Source organism: Podarcis vaucheri (genome assembly GCF_965113315.1).
Source record: "Podarcis vaucheri genome assembly, chromosome: 11".
In the NCBI taxonomy this organism is placed as follows: domain Eukaryota; kingdom Metazoa; phylum Chordata; class Lepidosauria; order Squamata; family Lacertidae; genus Podarcis; species Podarcis vaucheri.
Window position 1 is genome coordinate 13,291,055 of NC_138749.1, and position 24,634 is coordinate 13,315,688.

At 43.4% G+C, this 24,634-nt stretch overlaps 1 protein-coding gene and 1 long non-coding RNA gene across 5 annotated transcripts in view; one reads left to right on the top strand and one right to left on the bottom strand.

Annotated features, from left to right (window-relative positions):
• The window catches only part of DCC (DCC netrin 1 receptor), a 948,093-nt gene that overhangs the window by 890,254 nt on the left and 33,205 nt on the right, over nucleotides 1-24,634 (top strand). For all 4 annotated transcript variants that reach the window (XM_082241768.1, XM_082241769.1, XM_082241770.1 and 1 more), the window contains 4 exons: nucleotides 2,021-2,086; nucleotides 11,152-11,314; nucleotides 18,978-19,204; nucleotides 23,003-23,119. In XM_082241768.1, the coding sequence (XP_082097894.1) occupies nucleotides 2,021-2,086; nucleotides 11,152-11,314; nucleotides 18,978-19,204; nucleotides 23,003-23,119 (573 nt within the window). The remainder of the gene's footprint in view (nucleotides 1-2,020; nucleotides 2,087-11,151; nucleotides 11,315-18,977; nucleotides 19,205-23,002; nucleotides 23,120-24,634) is intronic.
• Nucleotides 9,716-19,099, bottom strand: LOC309514320. The gene is made up of 3 exons (XR_014211921.1): nucleotides 18,994-19,099; nucleotides 16,532-16,692; nucleotides 9,716-9,808 (listed from the first exon to the last, which is right to left on the bottom strand). It is a non-coding gene; the product is annotated as an uncharacterized lncRNA (long non-coding RNA).

Below are 24,634 nucleotides of genomic sequence, written 5' to 3' on the forward strand. Positions count from 1 at the left end.
AAGCTCATACCAATAACAAACTTAGTTGGTCTCTAAGGTGCTACTGGATGGAGTTTTTTTAATTTTGTTTCGACACTTAAAAAGGTAAAGGTAAAGGACCCCTGACCATTAAGTCCAGTCACGAACGACTCTGGGGTTGTGGCACTCATCTTGTTTTACTGGCCGAGGGAGCCGACGTTTGTCCGCAGACAGTTTTTCCAGGTCATGTGGCCAGCATGACTAAGCTGCTTCTGGTGAAACGGAAACGCCGTTTACCTTCCCGCCAGAGTGGTACCTCTTTATCTACTTGAACTTTGATGTGCTTTTGAACTGCTAGGTGGGCAGGAGTTGGGACTGAGCAACGGGAGCCCCCACGAGGATTTGAACTGCCGAGCTTCCGATCGGCAAGCCCTAGGCTCAGTGGTTTAGACCACAACGCCACCCGTGTTTCTATATACACATATACATCCATAATAATCTTTTTAAGAAATGAAGATGAAGTATATGAGTAAACTGCCTGGTTTAATCACTTTGGGCTAGAACTGGCACAGTTAGAAATTATCTGGAGTGCTTCTGACTCTTCTGAGAATATATCCTAGGACTGATATAGAACAGAGATAGCTAGAGGGCCTTTTTGTGAGTCTTTGCGAAGGAATGGCAGTGCAGGGCAGCACCACACTTGCTGAGTCATTCTTTTCTGTCAAGTCATGGAAAAATGTGACTTGCATAATAAGCACAGTGTCACTCAACATCATTAGTACCGGGAGGCAGTGAGGCAATTTGTGAACAGTTTGCAAATCCTGCTATTGTAAGAAACTGCTATAATTTCATACAATTTTATATGTGTAATAGCCCTGTGCCCTTAGAGGTTAGCTTATTATATGTGTCGTCCTTCAAACAGCTAATATATACTTCTAAAAATGAACTTCACTTTTTCAGAAATACTTCATATGGTAAAATAACCACTTTCCATTTGTATTTGACAAAGTCTGCTCACATCCATTACTATGTTCTGGAATACGACGTCCAGAAGTTGATATGCTGCTTAGTATAACAAGAGTGTGAAAGGAGGCTATATATTTTACTTATTTACAAGATTTCTATACCATCTGTCAATATTTTTTTTCATTCTGTGACATATTATTAAATATTATACGAACAGTTAGGAACCAGGCAACACAAAGTGAAAATAGAATCGATCAATACAAGAGCAGGATTGCTATTATTTTATTTTTTAAAACACCTCAGCTTTTGGTAGCATATTCCTTTTGAGTGATTTGACTTTGCATGGAAGTCAGTCAGTCAACAGGAGACACGTACGCCAAGAAAGCATTTGGTTTAGTTTGTGATGCCCTTCCATCAGCCCTAGTTAGCATTGTTAAAGTCTGTCATTGGGCTCCCCATTGACTACCCCAGATGTGGATGCCTTAAAGCAGTAATGGCCAAACTTGGCCCTCCAGCTGTTTTGGGACTACAATTCCCATCATCCCTGACCACTGGTCCTGTTAGCTAGGGATGATAGGAGTTGTAGTCCAAATCAGCTGGAGGGCCAAGTTTGGGCATCACTGCTTTAAAGAGACATGGTGTCACCTGGCAGAATAATACAGTTTCCATGCACAGAAATAAAATGTCAAAGCTGGAGCTTTGAGGGGGGGAAATGGACCTCTGAGAAGTGAGCACATCTAGCACTAAACTTGTCTTAAGATGCATGAATATCTCTGCTGTCAGGTTTGTCATCTTCTGAGAGAGAATATTCTAGCTCATGCCACAATCCTCACCTTCTTTTGTCACTTTTAACTAGCAATTTTGAATAGCAGAGTAATGACAAGCAGCATGTGGCAGGGGAGCGTCAAAGTGCTCAGAGATTTTGGTTTAGAAAAGGCTGCTTTTATGGCAGATTTTTCTCAGGCAGCTGTTCAGTCACCTCCTCTTACAATATCTAATAGCTTAAACGTCAAATCGACACTGTTTGAAGAACTGAGCCTGTCTTGACTCAGGTATATCAACCATTGTGCACTGATGCTCATTTTCCTTTTCGCAGGTCGTCATGGCGATGGGGCCTACTGGCCGGTTGACACAAATCTGATCGACCGAAGCAGCCTTAATGGTAAATATGGACTAAAACCATTTCCCTCTGAATTGGCCTTCTTTGTTCAATACAATTAAACTCCAGAATGTCTTTGTTCTCCATGTCCCCCTCCTTGTCTCCACTTTCATCAAATCTTTCTGCTTTCATCAGATGGAATAATACATTTTACTATGGCACAGCCAACTGCAGCTGTCGTAAACAGGCAACTTGGCCTAAGAAGACATAGCAAGATGCCTTATACTGAACCAGTATTGTCTAAACTGACTGGCAGCTGCTCTCCAGGGTTTCAGAGAGGCAGTCTCTCCCAGCCCTACCTGGAGATACCAGGAGTTGAACCTGAGTCCTGCATGTAAGCAGATGCTCTGCTTTTGAGCCACAGACCCTCCCATAACAGTCAGAGTTTGTTGATGAAAATATGAGAAATACGACTTTGGAGAATGCCCCATCGTATATGGCAGCACCACAAGGATTCTGGAGTACACTTAACGTTAGTACAACACATTGACGGGTCATAGGAGCTGAAAGCTGAGATACATGGCCCTATGAGCCCCTTAATGGCTTCCATCAAGTGAGCAGCTCTGGGCTTTGCAATGTCGTCTGGTGCTAGATGTTTTGAACCACAGCTCTCATCATCCCTGGCAACTGGCAATGCTGGCAGAGGCTGATAGGAGTTGTATGTCAGTTTGCATTTCTTAGTGCAGAAAGTATTGATCTGATGTGTAGAGATCTTTCCTATTCTAATTACCTCAAGTTACAAATGCTTTGGGTTACAAACACTTTGGGTTACAAACTCCGCTAACCTCGGGTTGAGAACTTTGCCCCAGGATGAGAATGGAAATTGTGAACCAGTGGCATGGCGGCAGCAGGAGGCTCAATTAGCAAAAGTGTGCCTCAGGTTAAGAACTGTTTCAGGTTAAGAATGGACCTCCGGAATGAATTAAGTTTGTAACCTGAAGTACCACTGTAATTCAAGAGGGTTTTGGAAGGCTTCTCTGTGTGAAAGAAACAAGCAGAAGGTTCATGGTGTTTGGGTTATCCCTTCAGATAAACTGAGTACAGCTGGCTTAAAATGGCTTAAACTGAAACGCTTTCTGGCTAGCCGTCCCCAGATAGGCTTCTCATATTTCAAAAAGTGAAAATCCAGACACAAAAGGGGTTTTTTTGGGGGGGCACGGTTGTTGAGCTTTTTTTACTCTTGCCCAAAGTTTTTGAGCTTTTCTTTTGCACAATCTCAAAAAAAGAAGTTTCCCAGCTATTTTTAAGGGAAATCGCCAAAATCTAGACTTCCGACATGGGTTGCCCATACATCTGGATTTTCCGGACATTGCAGCGATTTCCGCCCAGACACTGTTTCCGGCTGCCATATTCAGGCTATGTCTGGGACATTCCGGATGTATGGTAACCTTATCCCTAGATCTGTCTGGTGTACTTCTGTCCAATCCTTTTTGGGAAGCAGATTTGCATGGCGCTAATGCATTTCATCCTGTGATAGTGTTGTTGATCAGTGTTTAAGCCAGGGGTCGTCAACCTGGTCCCTTCCACCCACTAGTGGGTGTTTCAGGATTCTAGGTGGGCGGTAGGGAGTTCTATGAAACAAGCTGAATCCTCCTTCCACCGAGCACTGGTGGGCGGCAAGGAAATTTTACCATCAAGAAAGATGCACTAGTGGGCAGTAGGTATAAAAAGGTTGACTACCCCTGGTGTAAGCTCTAGTGTCCACCACTATGCTGCTGTCATGTCCCATGTATACATGGAATCACATTGCGACTTTTCACTGTCACCGCAGCTCCAGCTCCCCGGGGAAATCATTTATTTACCTTTACAACGGCTCAGCAGATCAGTTTAGATACATCTTTTTCCCCCAGCATCATGCTTTTGAGCTAGGTGAGCAGGCGAGGTCAGGAGAAGCTTGAACAAAGCTTTCAAAGAGTTGTGACCCAACACACAAGCTAGGAAAACAGATGACAGTGATAAGGTATTAAGCAGGGTGGAAGCCTGCAATAAATTTACAGTCCTTTCCCATGTGAGGGTGCCGCCAGAATCACTGGAGCAAAAGAGTCTCTGTGAGAAAAGAAAGTTCGGGAGATTAAAGAGGGGAATGGAATAGATAATTGGGGGGGAAATTCATTATTCCTTGGCTTCTCCTAGCCATGACAGAGCAGTCATTATATGCACTGTAGATTTAGCAGATATAAACTGCAGAGCCAGGAAATTGCACTGTGTTAAGAAGCGGGCCCTATTTTGTCTCAACACCACCCACCCACACATATCTATATTAGTATTCCTTTAAATTGGCCAACGCAAATCCTTTGTTTCCTTTGGTACAATGCCAGCCATGAAAGTGTATGGGACACTCCATGCGTTGGAATCTGTGCCTCCATTCTGACACACCCCAAACAAACCTGTTACTCAGATCCCTAACAAAATACAAGGTGTGACCAGAAAGTTCGGTGAATGGTCATAGAAATCGGACAGCGAGAAATATTCAAACATACAATCGGCATCGGAAACCCACAAAATGCACACAATTGTGTATGGAGATGAAGTTGCAACTCGAAAGACAGTGTATGAGTGGTTTAAGCGTTTCCATGAAGGGCGGCAAACCATCAAAGATGACCTTCATTCTGGCCGACTGTCGACGAGCAGAACGGCGGCAAATATTGACGGAGTTTGTGAGTTATTGATGCAGGATCGATGTTTTCCTTCTGAATGGTGGTGGAAGCATTGCATATTCCACGTTAAATTGTTACTGAGGTTATGAGTTGTTCTACCCTCCATATGAGAGACGCGGGTGGCACTGTGGGTTAAACCACAGAGCCTAGGACTTGCCAATCAGAAGGTTGGCGGTTTGAATCCCCGCGACGGGGTGAGCTCCCGTTGCTCAGTCCCTGCTCCTGCCAACCTAGCAGTTCGAAAGCATGAAGTGCAAGTAGATAAATAGGTACCGCTCCGGCGGGAAGGTAAACGGTGTTTCTGTGCGCTGCTCTGGTTTGCCAGAAGCAGCTTAGTCATGCTGGCCACATGACCCGGAAGCTGTACGTTGGCTCCCTCAGCCAATAAAGTGAGATGAGCGCCGCAACCCCAGAGTTGGTCACGACTGGACCTAATGGTCAGGGGTCCCTTTACCTTTACCTTACCCTCCATATGCTCTCGATCTGGTGCAACCGGATTTCTTTCTTTTTCCAAAACTGAAATCTGCCCTGAAAGGGCACAGATTTCCCAACATTTCACACATCTAAGCTTCTGTGACGAGGGAACTGAAAGTAGTACAAAAAGAGGACTTCTCCAGAAGTTTACAACAGTTCTATGAACGTTGTCAATGGTGCATTGTATTAGAGAGGGCTTACTTTGAAGACCTGTAAGGTATGCATATTCGAATATTTCTCTCTGTCCGATTTCTGTGACCATTCACTGAACTTTCAGGTCACACCTTGTAGGAGAGGCTCTGCAATACCCTGTGACCTTTCAGAAACCACAGGGTAGCACCCTAGGAAGAAGAGTGAGAGTTCATGGCAGAAGAAGCACCACATCTGCTCTTGTGACAGCCAGGGATGAAGGGGAAACAAGTACGTCAGTTCCAGAGGCGCCATTGGAGCCCCATGTTGGATGTCACCCCATTGCATTGAATGGGGCATACAGTTGTACAAGTCATCTTTGCCTTTCAATAAGAAGAGCTTCCTGATGGAAGATATCTGAAATGGCTACTAAAATTGCTCTCACAAGATAAAAATGATTTTCAGATAATTAGAAAAGAACATAAAATGCATGCAGTGAGGTTTGTTTCCATTTTGCTCGTAAAGGCTCCTGATGGGACATGTAATTTTAATTAAGCCTGACGTGATATTGCAAGTTGCGGAAGAAAAAACCCCTATGGTTTACAAAAGATTTAGAACTTCTGATCATTATCAACTTCAGTTAAGGCATGCTACCAGCTTCTTTCCTTTACCACGCCATACCTAATGGGGATTCATGAATTTAAAAGAAGAAAATAAATGTAACCTGAAGGTTACATAAAGCCAGCCTCAAAAATGGAAAATTAGTACAAGACACATAGCTGATTAAATCAGATGGGCTATTTTTTTCTTCCATACACAAGATGAGGAAGAAATTCTTGATTCTGTCTTCCTTTTTTAAAAAAGTAGCTTATCAGTAGATAGATGACTTCTTCTTCTTTGTCTTTTAGGTATCTAAGTCATAGATGGTATCAGTAAAACCTGTTTAATTAGGCCTCCATGATGTTTTGCACCTAATAATTTTCTTTATCAGAGCCTGGGTAAATCAGGGGTCTCGACTGTTGATGGCAATGTACATCATCAGTGGTGGAAACCATATTGTGTGCATTAAACATCACAGGAAGCCAAGGACTTCTGGGTTTGTTTCCCAGGATTTGAAATGTGAAAATCATTTCCAAGTTGTTGTTTTTTAAAAAAATAAAAAGACAGAAGATGCCTTGAACCCTCTGTTCACAGGTAATGGTGGGTACAAGATAAAGCTCCTATATGAGAAGCCCTGTAGACTTTGTGCTATGAGATCTCTGGTGTAAAGTCAGAAGTGCTCCGCAGTCTCATTTGCATCACTATATCATGTGTGCAGAGCCAAGTAAGCTTGGATCAGTGCAAAGGGAAATCAGTTTATATCCACCTAGTCATGTTGCACCCTTTGGATTCAGATGATTAATACCTGCAGCATCACTTGAGTCTGTGGAAAAGCAGCTTCTGGAAAAAGGTTATTTTGGGAAAGATAGCATCAAATCAATCATTCTCTATCGGTTTTAAATATTAAAATCTTCTAGCTTTTTGAGCATTACATTTGTAGGGGGGGTTACATTACAATGGTGAACACATGAATGTCCTGTAAAGCCACAACAAACTGTATTTATTGGAAAAACACAACAGATGGTTAGAAGCAGTGTAATGTTAAATAATCTGCCATGTGTCAGAAATGAAGCCATTGATGTGGAGGTTGGTCTATGAAAGCGGTTACCTGTGGGTCCCCAGATGTTGTTGGACTACAACTCCCATCATTCCTGAGCTCTGGCCTTGCTAGCTAGGGGTGATGGGAGTTGTAGTCCAACAATATCTGGGGACCCACAGGTTCAGAAAGGCTGGTCTATGGAGTGAGCCATTAATGTGTAGCAGCTTCCCATGTAGATTGGATTCCACTTTGTGGTTTCTCTTCCTACTCTTGTGTGCATTAGTGGAGGTCAATGGCAGCATGCACATGAATGCCTTGATTTAGATCAGGAACCCCCCCCCAAACTCGGCCTTCCAGATGTTTTGAGACTACAGTTCCCACCATCCCTGACCACTGGTCCTGCTAGTTAGGGATCATGGGAGTTGTAGGCCAAAAACATCTGGAGGGCTGAGATTGAGGAAGCCTGATTTAGGTAGAGCCACATTAGCATGGACACCTGCTGGCTGGCTGGCTGGCTGGCTGGCTGGTTGGTTGGTTGAGTTTATTTATATGCTGCCTTTCCATATTAAGCTGTGTTCAAAGCAGCTTACAATTTAAAAAAAAAAACAAAACTCCACAAAGCATGGGTTTTTTATTGTTGTTTTTTACAAAATCAGTTTACAAAACGTGTTTCAATGAATTCAAAGATCAACAGTTTAGCAAACATAGAATAAATCCAGTTATAACCTATAAATATTGATTTATTTATTGCATTTATATCCCACCTTTCCTCAAGGTTGGTGCACACAGGTCTGCTCCTCCCCATTTTAGCCTCACAATAGGTAGGTTAGGCTGAGAGTGAGCGACTGGCCCAAGGTCGCCCAGTGAACTAAATGGCTGAGTGGGGATTCAGAGTCTGGGTTCCCAGATTCCAGTCAGACATCCTAACCCAGCCTTTCTCAACTTCGGGACCCCAGATGTTGTTGGCCTACAACCCCCTTCATTCCTATCCAGCATAGCCAGTGATCCAGGATGATGGGAGTTATAGTTCAGCATGGAGCCTCAGCAGCCTGGCTGAACTGATGAGCTGAACTGAGCCAAGTGATCTCCTTTCGAAAGGACTGGAAGCCTTAAAATGAATTCTGGAGTAGGTGGTTTAGTATAATAAAGCAAAGAATATTAAACTAAACCAGCATGGAAATGACAACATTTTCTTGACATGCTTTAGCAGTGAGAAACATGTTATTATATAATATTAAGGTAATTACTCAAGGATTATTATTTTTTTGAGAAGTGTCTGAGTTGCAGCACATAATAAGAAGAGTTTATTTTTCTATTTTACTTGTTCTTTCACCAGTATGTTAATAAGGTTGAGCGGCCAGTCAAAAAAAAAGGAGTAGTATTGAGTTGGTCCCACCTGCAGAGTTTCAGCCATGGTAGTCCTCTGGATATTCTCCTGAGCCCAAATAATGATCCAAATGATTCTCCTTAGAATAAAATAAGCACCAATACCAGGGTAGGTAGAATTCTCACAGGGTGACAACTAAGCAGTCACAGCTCACACAGATGTTCCCATTCTGCTACGTTCTGCTCTGTCCTCCACACTCAGCACAGCAGCAAATACTTCGGGGACCTAAGTGCAGGGAAGAATGAAATTAAGTGCACAGTCCCTTGCCATGGTTTTGTTGGCACAAACAGAGAAAGCTCATCACACCGTGCTTGGTATATACATCAATGATTCCTGAGAGGAGAGCGATCATAATTTTGAATCAAGGGTGCTGTACCAATATATTAACATAATTTGTGACAGATTGTGAGCTGAGTGTTAAAACAGGCACTCGAATTAGACAACAGATGAGGAGGTTCATTATACCATAAACACCAGTGGGCAGGAAAATAAGAATCCATCTCTCCTGTTCTCCCATCTTCAAGGAGATAATGTTAATAAAATGATGGGCACCACCAATTGCTAACTAAATGGCTGCTAGTGTGAAGTAAATGAAATGGCTTCTTCCTTTCTATGTTGTTATTTAAGACTTAGGAAGTGCCTGAAATTTCCCAAGAACTGTCTAGGGGTCTAAAGATAAGATAATTGCTGCTTGTAGGCTAAGTATTCAATTGATACAATTGATTCAATTGATACAAAGGAAAGAGCCAAGAAGGAAGCCTGTACCTTCACTGGTTAATGACTGGTGTTAGGGTGCTGTAGGGTTCACTGGATTCACCTGAGCCCTTAGCCGTATCGGGCCATTTTGGAGGAATCCAGGCATTGGTTGGGTCAGGTTAAGACAGCCCCAGATTACTATGGGTCAAGTTGTGCATCCCAGAGCAATCCAGGGCTGTAAGGGGGCATCAGGCAGGAAGGAGAGGCAGGCATGAGTAGGAAGAAGGAGACGCCACAAAAGGTGGAACCTACTGGACAATTGCATCCTCACAAGGGAAGGTAGGAGTGGATTGGAGCTTTTCCCACCCTGCCTGCCCTTCTTCCCACCAGGCCTCTCCTTCTTCCTGCCTCCTGAAGCAGCACCACACAAGATCTAACTCTCTGCAGTGATGGTTGGTTCCCCATCACACTGCTGAGAATCTTCATTCAATTGGGTAACACCCTGCAGGATCAAACCTGCCTGGTCTTGGTCGGAAGATGGGGATATCTCCTTCTCCCTCTACCTCTCTCCTCATCATAAGTAATAAATTAGGTTTTAACAACCCTTAGCCTTACCTCTACTAAATTGCTTCAGGCATGGATCTGGGGTGGAGCAGGTAGCCTTGGGGGTGACCCTGGACAGGTCAGGCTGATTGGAAGGGACCCACAAAGTGGATTGGGGAGGTTTTGCACAGTCCTCCCTCCTAGAAGGAAGAGTGCAAATCCCCAGGGACCAGTGGCAGAAGCTAGAGTGTGTGTTCCTTCACCTCTGCTCCCCCAGTTGGAGCAAAGTGTTCTACCAGGAAAGTTCTCTGCACCTGCTCCTTCTCTGGCCAATGGATGGGTCTCTCCCCTTTTCCATGATGTGTCAAAGCATAAATTCCCTGAGTTTTATGGCCCCTTTCCCAAGCAAGCCCTGTTCTTTAGAGCAAAATGCACATGCACTTGGCAGGTATTAAATTGTATCTGTTTTTATAGGTGGGGATGGGGAATAAGGGGAGTAAATTTGTGCCAGTGGAGCATTATGTAGTTTGTCTTCCTACACATCAAAATACATCAGATATTTTTCATAAGCCATGATATTTCACTGCTCAGATCACAGGATTTGTTTCTGCAGTATAAAACATCTTACTGACGTGCAAAAAAGAATTGCTCCTCATAGAAATCCATAGAAATCTTTGCCAGCTCTCACTCTGCATAATAGTTATGCTTCAAGCGATGCCCACATATGTCAACATACATACTTTGAGATCTTCAGCCCAAGCAACAGGAACTTGGCCCAAATGTCTGGTTTTCTGTGGGTCCTCCTAGAAAAAAAACTACAAGTTACAGACAACAAACTTTTCCAATTTCCAAGTTGTACTTTTACAGTTTAAGACCCCAGGCTCTTAAATAAAATAAAAAGCCCATTCACACAATCTGTTTTCAAGATGTAGAAGTCGCTACAGAGTTGCAGATTTTTGCCTTTAATGTCTTCCTCCCTGCCTTCCTCACAGTACAATTATCAACATGTAAGTTCTGCAGGGTTGTAAGATCAAAAGAAAACTGAATCCTAGAAAGTTCTCAAAAGCTAGTGGTAGCTAGTGATAAAAGGTCACCTGAAAAATGTTAATAGGAATTGGCTTTCAATCAATTCCTATTAACATTTCCGGATGATTTTTTCTTTCATTCATTTATTCTCATCCTTAGGCAGATGACCAAAGGACAATTCCTATTGTCCTCTTTCATGATTCTTTACAGCAGAAGGAGCTAACCTTTGGCCTTCCAGATGTTCTTGGACTCCAGCTCACATCACCTCCAGCCAGTAGGACCAACTGTTGGTGGTGATGGGACTTGTATTCCAGCACTGGACCACAGCTTAGCCACCCCAGCTTTCTAGTCAGGTTGACCTGGTCCTGCTTAACTTTTTAGCAGCTTAGAGGAATCAAAGAAGGCTTCGGTAGTCATTTGCTAAAGGTTCATGTTTCCTTGTTTTTTTCATTTGGAAAACTATGAATGTTACATTATAGCTGTTTGCAGTCTTTCAGGACTTTTTATGTTCTTCCAGAACCCCCCATTGGGCAGATGCATCCTCCTCATGGAAGTGTAACACCCCAGAAGAACAGCAACCTTCTTGTCATCATCGTTGTCACCGTTGGGGTGGTTACTGTCGTAGTGGTGGTGATTGTGGCTGTGATTTGTACCAGGCGTTCATCAGCACAGCAGAGGAAGTAAGTAACTGGAAAATATCCCTGTCCATCAATCTTTCCATCCTGCTCTGGAGCAAGTCAATCAGAGCAAACCTGTTTTTTTCCACCCTAAAGTAGATTCTGTGCAATGGTGAAATATGCTTAGGAATCCAGATACTTCACACAGTCTCATCACTTTTGTGGAACAAGTAAATGTCAAATTCATTTGATTTAGCGGCCAGGAAAGACAACCCCAACACTTTTTATAAAACTCAGGCAGAAATCCAAGTTGTAAAGCATGCACACCCATAATGGCAAAAATACAATAACATAGGAAACAACAGGGCTTCTTTACCTGTTGGAACATAAGGAGTTGATAGAGATCATGGGGGGATGCATGCACAAAGAGCACATCGTGGAAGATGCACTGTTAGAAGTTGGCTACAAGTGGAACTTTGTAGTTGACAGGCCATTCTGGTATGGATGTGGTATACAAATTAAAAATAACAACTTAAGAGCTGTAAAGAATCTCCCAGAATCAAAATCCAGAACCAGGCTAGAATCTGGGACCTTGAGATCAGTTATTTGGGTAGTATTCATTATCCTTATTAGGAGTGAGTGGCGCTGTGGTCTAAACCACTGAGCCTCTTGGGCTTGCTGATCAGAAGGTCGGTGGTTCAAATCTGCACGATGGGGTGAGCTCCCATTGCTCTGTCCCAGCTCCTGCCAACCTAGCAGTTCGAAAACACACCAGTGCAAGTAGATACCGGTAAATAGGTACCACTGCAGCAGGAAGGTAAACGACATTTCTGTGCACTCTGTTTTCTGTCATGGTGTCCCATTGCACCAGAAGCAGTTTAGTACTGCTGGCCATGTGACCCAGAAAGCTGTCTGTGGACAAATGCTGGCTCCCCTGGCCTGAAACCAAGATGAGCGCCACAACCCCATAGTCACCTTTGACTGGGCTTAACCATTCAGGGGACCTTTACCTTTTAAATCATTCTGAGAGTAGATCTATTGAAACCACTTGACATAAATCAACCAAGACTAACTAACTGATTTCAACAGGTCTATGCTGTGCATCTTAATCAGATGCCACCCTTTGTTTTTCCTTGGAGTGTGTTCTGGACTGAAGGTTCCCAGGGTTCTGACATCCTCCCATGCTTTTTGGTGGGTCAACCCACCCAGACAACTCATAGGTTTCCCATAAGCTTGTAGAACTATAAAAGCTTCAGCATCAGAGTTGCCAGGGAAAGAGCTTAGGCCTTGTCTGGATCCTCTCCCTAATTTTTGCATTCTCTGCTGCCCACTGAATTTCCTCCTTTGTATCTTCAGCTACTCATCCTGTCTGCTGCCCAACATCACAATGCCTAGGGACATCACAAATGAGGTGGGAGGAAGTAAAGCGAAACCAGAACAAATGCGAAGTGACTTTAGTATGCCTTATACTGCCAACTAGTAGCACTGAAGAATGTGTTAGGAAACTTTAATAAGCTCTGTTAAGGATAAATTATGTAATTAGGATGAGGAAGCAGTTTCAAATGGAGCTCTTCAGCAAAAGATTATAAGCCTATCCAATACAAATAAGAGACAAGTTATTGGCTTACATGGATTCTGAGTTTGTTATAAAATAACTCCCAGAACCAGAAAGAACTCAAAAATCCATATGGCAACTTGATCATAGGGGAGTGGTCTTTCCTCTCATCCCTGAAAAAAGCATCAATCTGTGACTATTATATTAGAAAGCTATCTGGAACAAAGACAGCCCTCACTAGTAATGGGAGGGAAACTAAGTATATGTTAAGAATGCCTTCTGGCACAGTTATAACTTATCATGACAAGCATCTATGGGCCTGGATCAGGCTTTGAAGCTAAGCTGATAAAAATGAGGAATTATCATCCTGGCATTGAAAGAACGCAGAATCACTAGGAAGTCTGCCATTTCCCCCTTGGGATATTGTTCTTCTTTTAGCTTTGCACTATGTTTCCAGCACTCATTAGCTATGGCATTCTGCTTTAAAATCTTGACTCTTTTCTGCTAAGCGCGGACGTGTTTGGGCTGTGTGTGACCACAGGAGAGCTTCACTTCCCCACCAAGCCCTTCTGTGACAGCATGTAAAGCAAGAAGACACATTTGCACAACATTATTTCTTGTTTCTAAGTACGATTTATTCCTTACTGCCTCATGCATTGATATCGGTTGAGGCCCCTTTATGGAGCCATGCGAAGCAAAGGAGGCAAGTATTTCATACCACTGGCTTACATGCAGTTGGGACCAATGAGGCAAATTGAAATCGGTATCCTTTGGCTTCCTTTGTACCGGTTTACAGCTGTGTGTGAGCAGAATCCCTACTGACGGGAGGACTGATATGGGGCAATAATTGCTTTAAATTGGCAAGACAAAAAAAACTGCACACCAGTCAGCTATTGAAAGACCTGATGGTAATGAATAATGAGCTCTTGTTTCACTTGTTATTTGCCATTACTGCGCAGCATCAGAGTACAACAATATGATTAGGAAAGCAACATTATGGCAAATTTGATACAAAACTGGCTGGAATCCAAAGAACCCATGCATAAATAGAAAGCGCTTTCACATGTGGAGGGAAGGTTGACAGTTTACTGCTTTAGCTGTGAACCCTCATGCTGGGTTGAATTCTACTCCAGCAGATATCCCACTCACTAACTAATCCAAGTTAAACAGCAGCAGCAGTATAGGGGAAAAGTTGTGCCAGTAAGGCAGTAGCAAGGCCACACAATGGCACTGATCACAACCAGGGTGGAAGAAGAATATTTACTCACAGTCTAAGTAGTTTTCTGCCTTACTGGAATTTCTGGTTTCTACTTGAAAACTGATTTTTTTAGAACATTCAAGGCATCACCACATAAAATGTGTTTGGCACAGTTCAAGGTGTACTTCTATTCATTTAGAAGATTCTTGAAAGCCTTCAGCTGTGCATACCAAACAAATGCAATCCTTCATTTGTTATGTTATGAATGAATTATTCATTCATTCATTCATTCCATACCGCTTTATATTTTTCATTCCATACCGCTTTATATTTTTCATTCCATACCGCTTTATATTTTTCATTCCATACCGCTTTATATTTTTCAGGGGGGAAATCTCAAAAGTGCTTTATAGCCTACATTAAAACATCAGAAGGCCAAATATGCATTCAAAGAAACATAATTAACAAACAAAAAGCTATCTTAAAGGTTTCAAAATAAGACATTCCAGAGGAAAGTCATGTATAGAATACACATAAGCTGCCATTGTGCAAATCTCCAAGGTGAATGCAGCCAACATGGTCTGTTCAAAATGTTATTTAGCTACAACTCCCATCAGCCCTAGCTAGCATGGCCAAGAACACTTGAAGGCCACTACTTTTGCTACCCTGTTCAAAAGTCATCTAAGAACCACTCTACACAGGAAGTCTTCCAGGAACTATACCACTTTGGCAAGCAAGACAAGAAATCAGATGTTTGCATTTCTTTCCCTTTTTTTATGGATAAGCATTCAAATACAGAAAACAAGCAGTCCTGAGAAAAGGCTAGACTAAAACCCTTGTCCCTGACAGGCTAGTATTTAATAGGCATTGAAAAGAGGGCAGTGCGTGCACCTGCCTGCTCTCAATAGATTCCAAAGTGTAAGCAATGCCACACTTAATTAAACTGCCATGTCCCCTTCATTTAGTCTGGATTCTAAAAAAATAAAGTAAAATAAAAAGCTACCATATGCATTGTTGTATCACAGAATAAAGGCATTGCAAACTGGTTCAGATTCAGCAGAACAGATGAGGCTGCCTTATATTGAATTAGTCCATTGATCCCATCGTTGGTAAAAAATTTCATCCAAAGATCTTGGGGCGGTTCACAGTATAAAAATGCAAAATAAAGCCATAAAGCATATAATATAAACATTAACAAAAACAAAACAAGCCAATAGCCCCTCCCCCCGCAAAAAAACCATTCTTCTCACCGTGCTGCCTGACATAAATAAATGGATTTGGCTCACTGACTCACTCAGAACAGAGCCAGGTTGCCCTACATTTATATTGCAACAGGCTGTCAAAATTCATTATAGAAAGTTTGCAGGGAGGTATTGCTTCCTGAGAAGTCCTGGAGCTTGACAATAATTGAGAACAAAACTCAAACCTGATGTTTATACAAGGAGAACATACATTTGGATGACTCATTCATTTTCATTTCTTTGTTATTGATGTCCTTTCATTCTATAGTCTTGTCTCAGATTTCTGTCACTGCTTATTATCAGTGAGACTGGTGGTAATGTGCAGAAATAAACAATGTACTGAATTTTCTCCTTTTAAAGTCTTTAGGCAGCAGTAGTGTCGCTGATGCAAGACCGAAGATCTGTCTGGAATGACACACTCATTATTTATAACCTCTTACTTACAGTTTCTGGGAACATTGCTGAAGTTTCTGTGGCATAGCACAAATTAGGTTGAATGAATGGTCATTTGAAAAACCAATCAAATCCCCCCAAATAACAAAAGTTGACTTGACCTTTCAAATAGAGCTTGCACTGTACGTTTGTGGCATGGATGAGGATCCTCCAATAGTTGCTGGGCTACAGTTCCTATGATCCCTGCCCCCATTGGCCATGATGGCTGTGGCTGATGGGAACTCGAGTCCAACAATGTCTAGAGGGGAACAGATTCCCCACCCCTGACCTATAGAACTAGATTCATAGATAAACATAGACAAGACAATCCACATGCAGCTTCCATTTGCTGAACATGGCAATACTAGATGAACGACATGGTTTAGCTTTGCATGTAACCCCTTTTAAAAGAAATGAATTCCATATTCTATGTAAACAGTATCCTCAATACTGCTTAAGAGCACTTGGTTTGTCTTATATGAAAAGTGAAATGCTTTTTTAAAAATGCAAAGAGTGGTCAGTTGCACAGACATCCTAAGTCATACAGCAAGAGAACATATTGTGATTAATATTCATAAAGTGGTAAATGGGATCTGACACTGAATGCTTCCTTGGATTAAAAAAACACACACATTTTAATGTATGTCAAAAATAAATGCAACATATGCTGCATAACAGAGAGGGAAGTGTAGATGCACAAGCCAGCTCTACTAATTAAAGGGTTGATGCTACTAATGGGTGATGGTTGCATCATAAAGAACGCATTTCTGAAAGGGGAACTTCACACTATTCCCTCTGTTCCTGGAGGGAGCTGTTTTAACGGTTGCGTATCATCTGGTTAACAAATGACTTACTCTGTCAAGCTGTAGGCCTGCATCCCTTCAAGCCACTATTGACATTTCCTCTCATTGGACGCCTTCCATGCATCTTCCCAACATATGCTGTCAGCGTGGGGCCTGATGTCTAGCTGGAAGGGGTTGGCAGGTAGCCTCAGCTGGAGCTAAAACTGGTGTCACTTTATGTAACAGAAGAAAGCATATGATCTGGGAGTACACAAGAAGAACCCTGCTGGGTCAGACTGGAGACCTATCTTCTCTAGGGTCCTGTTTCAGCAGATGCCAACCAGATGCAGCAGCCATCCATTGCTATTGCTTCCCAGTGTATATATAGAGTCTGATCCATGTAGCCATCATGACTAGAAGTCAATGATAGCCTTACTCTCTGTTTGTCTAATTCCCTTCTAAAACCATCTCACGTGAGCACTTCTCTCTGGATCCAACTCTATAAATAGCAATAGCAGCAGGTTATATTCAAACTTTTTTGTTTAAAGTCCTCAAAAATAAATGTCTTATATAAGTTCTTACGGGCATCTGAAGGAGCTCCTTCCAGTTCTTAAATGTATTTACCTCTGCATTGCCAACCGTGTCTAAAAAGTGAATTGAGTAGTTTCTATTGACCATATATATAAACATACACAAGCTACTTTCATACTGGTATGCAAAATCTGGTCAAGCTGAGTAAATCTCCCAATTTATGGACCTCTTTGACTCTCCCAAATGACTCAGGAGATGCTTTTTTGGTAGAAGACATAACCATGGATGTATAAAGTCAGTTTAGTAAACCCACATAGGTTCACTTTCCTGTCTACTTAATGGCTTGCCTTAACTCTTTATTACAGGGACTGAAATCCTTTGTCGGCTGGGGCTCCCATTACACTTTTAGACCAAGCAGAAACCAGGCATCTGACCCCATGCCCTTGGGATTTAAAGATGCCATCCTGGTCTCAAGAGGCATAAGAGCTTAAAAGGGAGGAGAGATAAATCACAGGAAGTTTCACAGAAGACAGGATGATCAACAGATCGAGACATCTATCACTGTAACAGTGATGGCTGTATACTATATTGGAACATTGCCCCAATGGCATCTTCTCCATGCCATTTCTATATTACGAAGCATGATTTGTTGCATGAACAGTTATTTTGCACATTCCATGGTTTAATTTCTCTTTAAGAAAGGTCCAGCTCACCATTAAGTTGTTGCAGTAAGTCACCAGTTGACTATGGGCAGCCCACAATGGATGCTAGTTTGACAACAGCCTGCAGAGGTGCTAAAAACTATGGCAAGCTGTCTCCCTAGCTGGTTTGGTGGTGGCCCCTTGCTCTAGAGCAGGTCAAATAAATTAGGGTTGCCATATTTCAAAAAGTGAAAATCTGGGCACAAAATTTTCCAAAAAATCAACCCTTCTGATATGGGTTGCTGTACGCCCGGATTTCCCCAGAGTTTTTTACCTATTCCTAAAATTCCGCTCAGACATTATTTCCCACAGACAAATCCCAGATATGGCAATGGCAGCTGGAAGGGCCCACAGAAATGTGCATGTGTACAACAGTAAAGGCCTGGGCTAGAAAGCTTAAAGGCCACCGCTGCTACATGGGAGCTGAGTTGAAACAAAGGAAATACGAATTGGCCCCGCCCCATAGCTTGACCAATCACAGCTAGGAATGGCTAGGAACTAGGTGGAGGCATAGATTTTAAAAGTGTAAACTCACCCACACTGGCCAGATTTGAATATGCTAAGAAAAAATGTTAGTGAATTTCACCTTTGCAACCCCCACCTCAGAATTTCCAACAAAATATTCCTCCCATTTCACTGCCAATAATAATAATAATAATAGTAATAATAATAGTAATAATAGTAATAATAATTTATTATTTATACCCTGCCCATCTGGCTGGGTTTCTCCAGCCACTCTGGACGGCTTCCAACAGAATATTAAAATACAGTAACCTATTAAACATTAAAAGCTCCCCTAAACAGGGCTGCCTTCAGATGTCTTCTAAAAATCTGGTAGTTGTTTTTCTCTTTGACATCTGGCGGGAGGGCGTTCCAGAGGGCGGGTGCCACTACCAGGAAGGCCCTCTGCCTGGTTCCCTATAACTTGGCTTCTCGCAGTGAGGGAACCGCCAGAAGGCTCTCGGCACTGGACCTCAGTGTCCGGGCAGAACGATGGGCGTGGAGACGCTCCTTCAGGTATACTGGACCGAGGCCGTTTAGGGCTTTAAAGGTCAGCGCCAACACTTTGAATTGTGCTCAGAAACGTACTGTGAGCCAGTGTAGGTCTTTCAAGACCAGTGTTACATGGTTATATGGTCTCATCACAACTAGTGATGAGAATTTTGGGAGCCTGAAGACTGAAGCCCTGATGGTGCAAATAGTATTATCTACTGGATGGAAAGTTACGCAGCATTGAAGTACTTCAGGTCTTTTGACTTTCCACTCCTTTTCTCTTTCTCCAACAGAAAACGTGCCACTCACAGTGCTGGCAAGAGGAAGGGCAGCCAGAAAGACCTGCGGCCCCCAGATCTCTGGATACACCATGAAGAGATGGAGATGAAGAATATCGAAAAGCCAGCGGGTTCCGATCCAGCAGGAAGAGATTCCCCGATGCAGAGCTGCCAGGACATCACCCCAGGCAGCCACAGCCAATCTGAAACTCAGATGGGCAGCAAGAGTGCCTCACAGTCTGGTAATAATGCTACCCGTACGAAGGGCCAGTCAGCACATGCATAGAGATTGTTGACACTCCATTACTAAACCCTCTATGACTCACAGATGAATGTGTGAATGGCCATCACTGACAAATATTGAATTTGAGGCAAATATCAAAGCTTTTCTCTGTTGTGAATTTCTGTTTGGTTTGGTTTATTGCATGAAAGTGATAACCTGATCCTGCAGTTATCCATACGATAAGTAAGGGTGTCTTGGAGGAAAGGTGGAATGTAAAGAGCAAAAATAAATAAAATCCAGCAGTGAATTCTGGCCCTTTGGCCAATTTCCCCTCCCCCTCCAAAAAGGTGCTGAGCTTAAGAGAAGTTTAAGACTTTTTGCTGTTGACTTTTCTTTCTTGATTTGTTTTGTATTGCTGCTTTTGTGCATTCTGAGACTCCTTGGAAGAAAGGCTAAACAGTGGACACTCAAGTTGCGAACATGATCCGTGCAGGATGCACTTTCGCAACCCGTGTCTGTGCATGCGCGGGTTGAGATTCAGTGCTTCTGCACATGCACAAAGCACAATTTAGAACTTCTCGTTCCAGTACTTCAGGGCTTCGGCAGTCCGCAACCCAAAAAAACGCAACCTGAAGCGGCTGTAACCCGAGGTATGACTGCACATGTTACAGTTGTTTATAAATATATTGCATTGATGTGCTGCCCTTTCCCCCAAGGAGTTCAAGGTACAGTGGTACCTCGGGTTACAGACGCTTCAGGTTACAGACTCTGCTAACCCAGAAATAGTACCTTGGGTTAATAACTTTGCTGCAGGATGAGAACAGAAATCGTGCGGCGGCAGCGGGAGGCCCCATTAGCTAAAGTTGTACCTCAGGTTAAGAACAGTTTCAGGTTAAGAACGGACCTCCGGAACGAATTAAGTTCTTAACCAGAGGTACCACTGTATTTTATTCTGACAACCACTCCATAAGGTAGGTTAGGCTGAAGAAGAAGAAGAAGAAGAAGAAGAAGAAGAAGAAGAAGAAGAAGAGTAGTAGTAGTAGTAGTAGTAGTAGTAGTAGTAGTTTGGATTTGATATCCCGCTTTATCACTACCCGAAGGAGTCTCAAAGCGGCTAACATTCTCCTTTCCCTTCCAGCCCCACAACAAACACTCTGTGAGGTGAGTGGGGCTGAGAGACTTTAAAGAAGTGTGACTGGCCCAAGGTCACCCAGCAGCTGCATGTGGAGGAACGGAGACGTGAACCCCGTTCCCCAGATTACGAGACTACTGCTCTTAACCACTACACCACGCTGGCTCTCGAAGCACAAGGTCAAACTCTTGGTGACCCAGTGAACTTCATGGCTGAGTGGGTTTTTGAACCCTTGTCTGTTGGTGACTTGAGGAAGTCAGTTGGTAGTTCACCACACCTCAACCAGTGTACATTGGTACCTCGGGTTAAGTACTTAATTTGTTCCAGAGGTCCGTTCTTAACCTGAAACTGTTCTTAACCTGAAGCACCACTTTAGCTAATGGAGCCTTCTGCTGCTGCCACGCTGCCAGAGCACGATTTCTGTTCTCATCCTGAAGCAAAGTTCTTAACCCAAGGTACTATTTCTGGGTTAGTGGAGTCTGTAACCTGAAGCATATGTAACCCGAGGTACCACTGTAATGTATAACAGAGTAAGCACAGCCCCAGCAGTCTTCAGAGATTTCCTTCTCCTAGCAGACAGCTTCTTCCAGGTTAAGGGGAAAGCTCTCCTATACAGATCAAAGCAACGAAGTTTTTATTGTCTGCAGATACAAGACAAAGGTGAACACTGCTATTTACTATATGCTGTTCTTTGGGTCCTTGAAGTAAAGATACATATGTACAGAGAGATCCACTAACACTATCACCATTCTAGCTAACACTGATGTAAAACCCACAGCCTCTTCCCCTGACACTCACAAATTCAGACCCCAACAGCAAACAGTAAGGCAAGAGGACTTGACAAGACATAGTGAAAGCAGTGCCCTAGGGACTCTTATGCCTGTCTCTACACATAGCCATATTTCCTGAACCAGTGGGAGGGCACGCAGCTCAGCAAGTCATACACTTGACCTCACTGGTGTTGCTATGGCAACCCTGCGCACCTGGCACCCTTATCTCAGAACATCCAGACATGGTGGATGTGCTCCTCAAGACATGAGCCCAAGCACTGGGTGATTTAACCCATTGTTCACATTACACCAACATGGTCGCCCTAGTCCAACTGGTCCACCTAATCCCTGGTTCAGGCACGTGGTACACTCACCAGCACAGACCTATGTTTATGTACATGCATTATTTGCAAGGAGCACATGGTTGATTGGCACATCATTGCCCAATGAGCTTTAGTGGGGCTGAGTGGGGATTCAAACCCTGGTCTCACCACTCATCACTCCAACCATTATACCACACTGCCTCCTTCATTAATATGGAGCAGAAAGTGTGGGCAAAGTCCATGACTGGTTATGCGAATATAGTTTTTGCAAAATGCAGCCAGAGGAATTTCCTGCTTGAGGCTGTGTGCTCTTTATTCATTTTGGTCCTTAGCTGGAAACTTTGCTAATTATATCCATGGCCCGATTTAATCGGTGATGCCGGTTGGGGGCAAACATTGTTTATCCATGCATCAGTGTTTTGCTTAGCCAGCTCCACATTTAAATTGGGCCCCCAGCCCATTTGGATGCCAGGATAGCACCTGCTGGGGCCACAGATCCCTGACATGATTAAGGGCCCAGTTTAAACATGAAGCCCACTGCATGGAATTCGTAATGATAAAGCAATTTTAGCCCAATCAGCATCGCATTTAAATCTGGCCTCGGATATTCCAAATATATCATTATTTCCGCAAAGCATGAGCAAAAAGCAGATCTGAAGTCAACATGGAGAAAAATGATATTTACAGAGTTCAAAGGTCATTCGAAGCTTAATGAAGCGCTAACGAGCTTCAACTGATTTCATTTAGCAAACCTTCCACTGGCAAAACTACTAATTGATACTTTAGGATCTAGTTGGGTTATTTATGTCAGTATTTAATATAGCAAATGATGCATATGGCAAAAAAGATATCTGCCCAGCTTCCTTTACCTAACCGCATTTAGAACTAAAACATTATCTCATCGCATTCATCATTAGCCTGCCAAATCTTCAAGAGCTTAATTTGGGGTAATATTAAACCACTTTTTATGCTCGTAACTCAGCTAAAACATTTAAATCTGGTGCCATTAAATAGAGAGCGAGACTTATTTTTGTTCCCAAATATACTGCATAGACTCTCATTTCTATAGCAAATGGCCCTGAGTAAATGGGTGATTATACGCTGCCTTTTAAACACCACGGCCAATCACACAGAAGGCAGAATGCTGATTTGAGCAAATAATTAGTGTGTGGGAGTTTGGCCATCCCTGCAATGGAGTTTTTCCGCGAACTTGAAGGGAGGTCACCAACAAACAACATTTTAGGATGACAGTCAGGGTCTCTTTCTCTCTTTTTTGGCAGTGTGTGTTTCACTGCAGCTACAAAGAGGCACGACTGCAAAGCTGCGATGAAATTTCATAGAAATGAACTAGCATTAAAAGTCAATTGCAAAAAAGGGGAAGCAATTCTTCCTGTTCCAAAGTGGTCTTTCAAATATTCTGTGGTCCTAGGAGGCGACGATGCTTACCAAGTGGCCAGCATTTTCCATCTAGGAAGATATGGGGGAACTTCTATCTTGCACGGAGCCCTCTTGGGGTGGGGGGAATGAGGGTACCTACTCAGCTTGATGTTTGGAGCCCTTGCTCATTTAACCTTTATATTTCAATCTCCCAGCTCCGGACACAGAAGAAGTGGGGAGCAGCATGTCCACGTTGGAACGGTCACTGGCGGCCCGCAGAGCAACACGCACCAAGCTCATGATTCCAATGGACTCACAGCCCAGCAATCCTTGTAAGTTGTGTGTCTGAAGCCGAGGTGGGGAGCTTGTGGCCCTCCAGATGTTATTGCACTTTGCCTCCTATCAGTCCTGGCCAGCATGACATCAGGGATGATGTAGCAAATCTACAGGTTCCTTGGCCTAAAAGATAAAGCCCACCCTAATTCTGAAACGGATGCAAGGGACATGGGTGGCGCTGTGGGTTAACCACAGAGCCTAGGACTTGGTGATCAGAAGGTCGGCAGTTCGAATCCCCGCGACGGGGTGAGCTCCCGTTGCTCAGTCCCTGCTCCTGCCAACCTAGCAGTTCAAAAGTATGTCAAAGTGCAAGTAGATAAATAGGTGCCGCTCTGGCGGGAAGGTAAACGGCGTTTCCGTGTGCTTCTCTGGTTCACCAGAAGTGGCTTAGTCATGCTGGCCACATGACCCAGAAGCTGTATGCGGGCTCCCTCGGCCAATAAAGCAAGATGAGCACCACAACCCCAGAGTTGGCCACAATTGGACCCACGGGCAGAGCTAGTCACCCATGGCGAGTGACGAGCATTCCGGGGGGTGGTGTGGCAATGTCACACCCCTCAGGGATGACACCCGGGGTGGACCGCACCCACCGCACCCTCCTTCCTCCGCCAGTGGCTCCCGAACACTGCAAACCAGAAGTAAGTCTTCCGGTTTGTGAATGTTTTTCGGAAGCTGAACGTCCGGCGCAGCTTCCGATTGAGTGCAGGAAGCCGCACCTTGGTTTTTGGATGGTTTTGGGAGTCGAACAGACTCCTGGAATGGACTAAGTTCAAGAACCAAGGTACCACTACATATGAATTGCAGGGCTAGCATCCTTCCGATCACTGCAGATGGTGACAGCAGTCATGAAATTAAAAGACGCCATGGACCAGAGCACGCCAGGTACTCCTGGGAGCTGTGGTCCAGCAACATCTGCAAGGCACACATTGGCTACGTCTGATTTTAGATTCAAAGGTCAATATCAATATCAACACCTTAAAATGGGCCAAGAAACAGATAGGCATGGTGCCAGTGCAGCTGCCACAGCATAGATGCAACATAATTCAGCTGGCATTTCCAGACCCGCCCAGGTCAATGTGAAATCACCAAGCATTTATAGTGGCATTCCCGGTGCTCAGTAACCCCACCCCTTGGGTTTTTTATTTTATTTTTACTTTTTGGTGTTCCCAGGCTACAAGCAAAAATGGGAGGCTGATCAAGTGCCTGGAGAGTTCACCTGTATGTAGCTGAAGGGGAATAGTCCCTTTCCTGGAAGGTCAAAAGTTATGCAAGCCTAATGTAAACAAATTGCTGGGTAAGGGAGAAAGACGGGGAGTAACCTGCAACAACAATAATTTGGAATACATGGCAGCACCAGATCATTTTAATCAGGGAGTAATTACTAGAAGCTAATAAGGATGTAATTGGTTTCTGAGCTGCAAGCAGACACTGTTCAACAAACTGCACAGAATGAGTTTATAGAATTCTGGACTGGACTCCTTCAGAGAACAGGTCAAGGATCACGTTTTTCA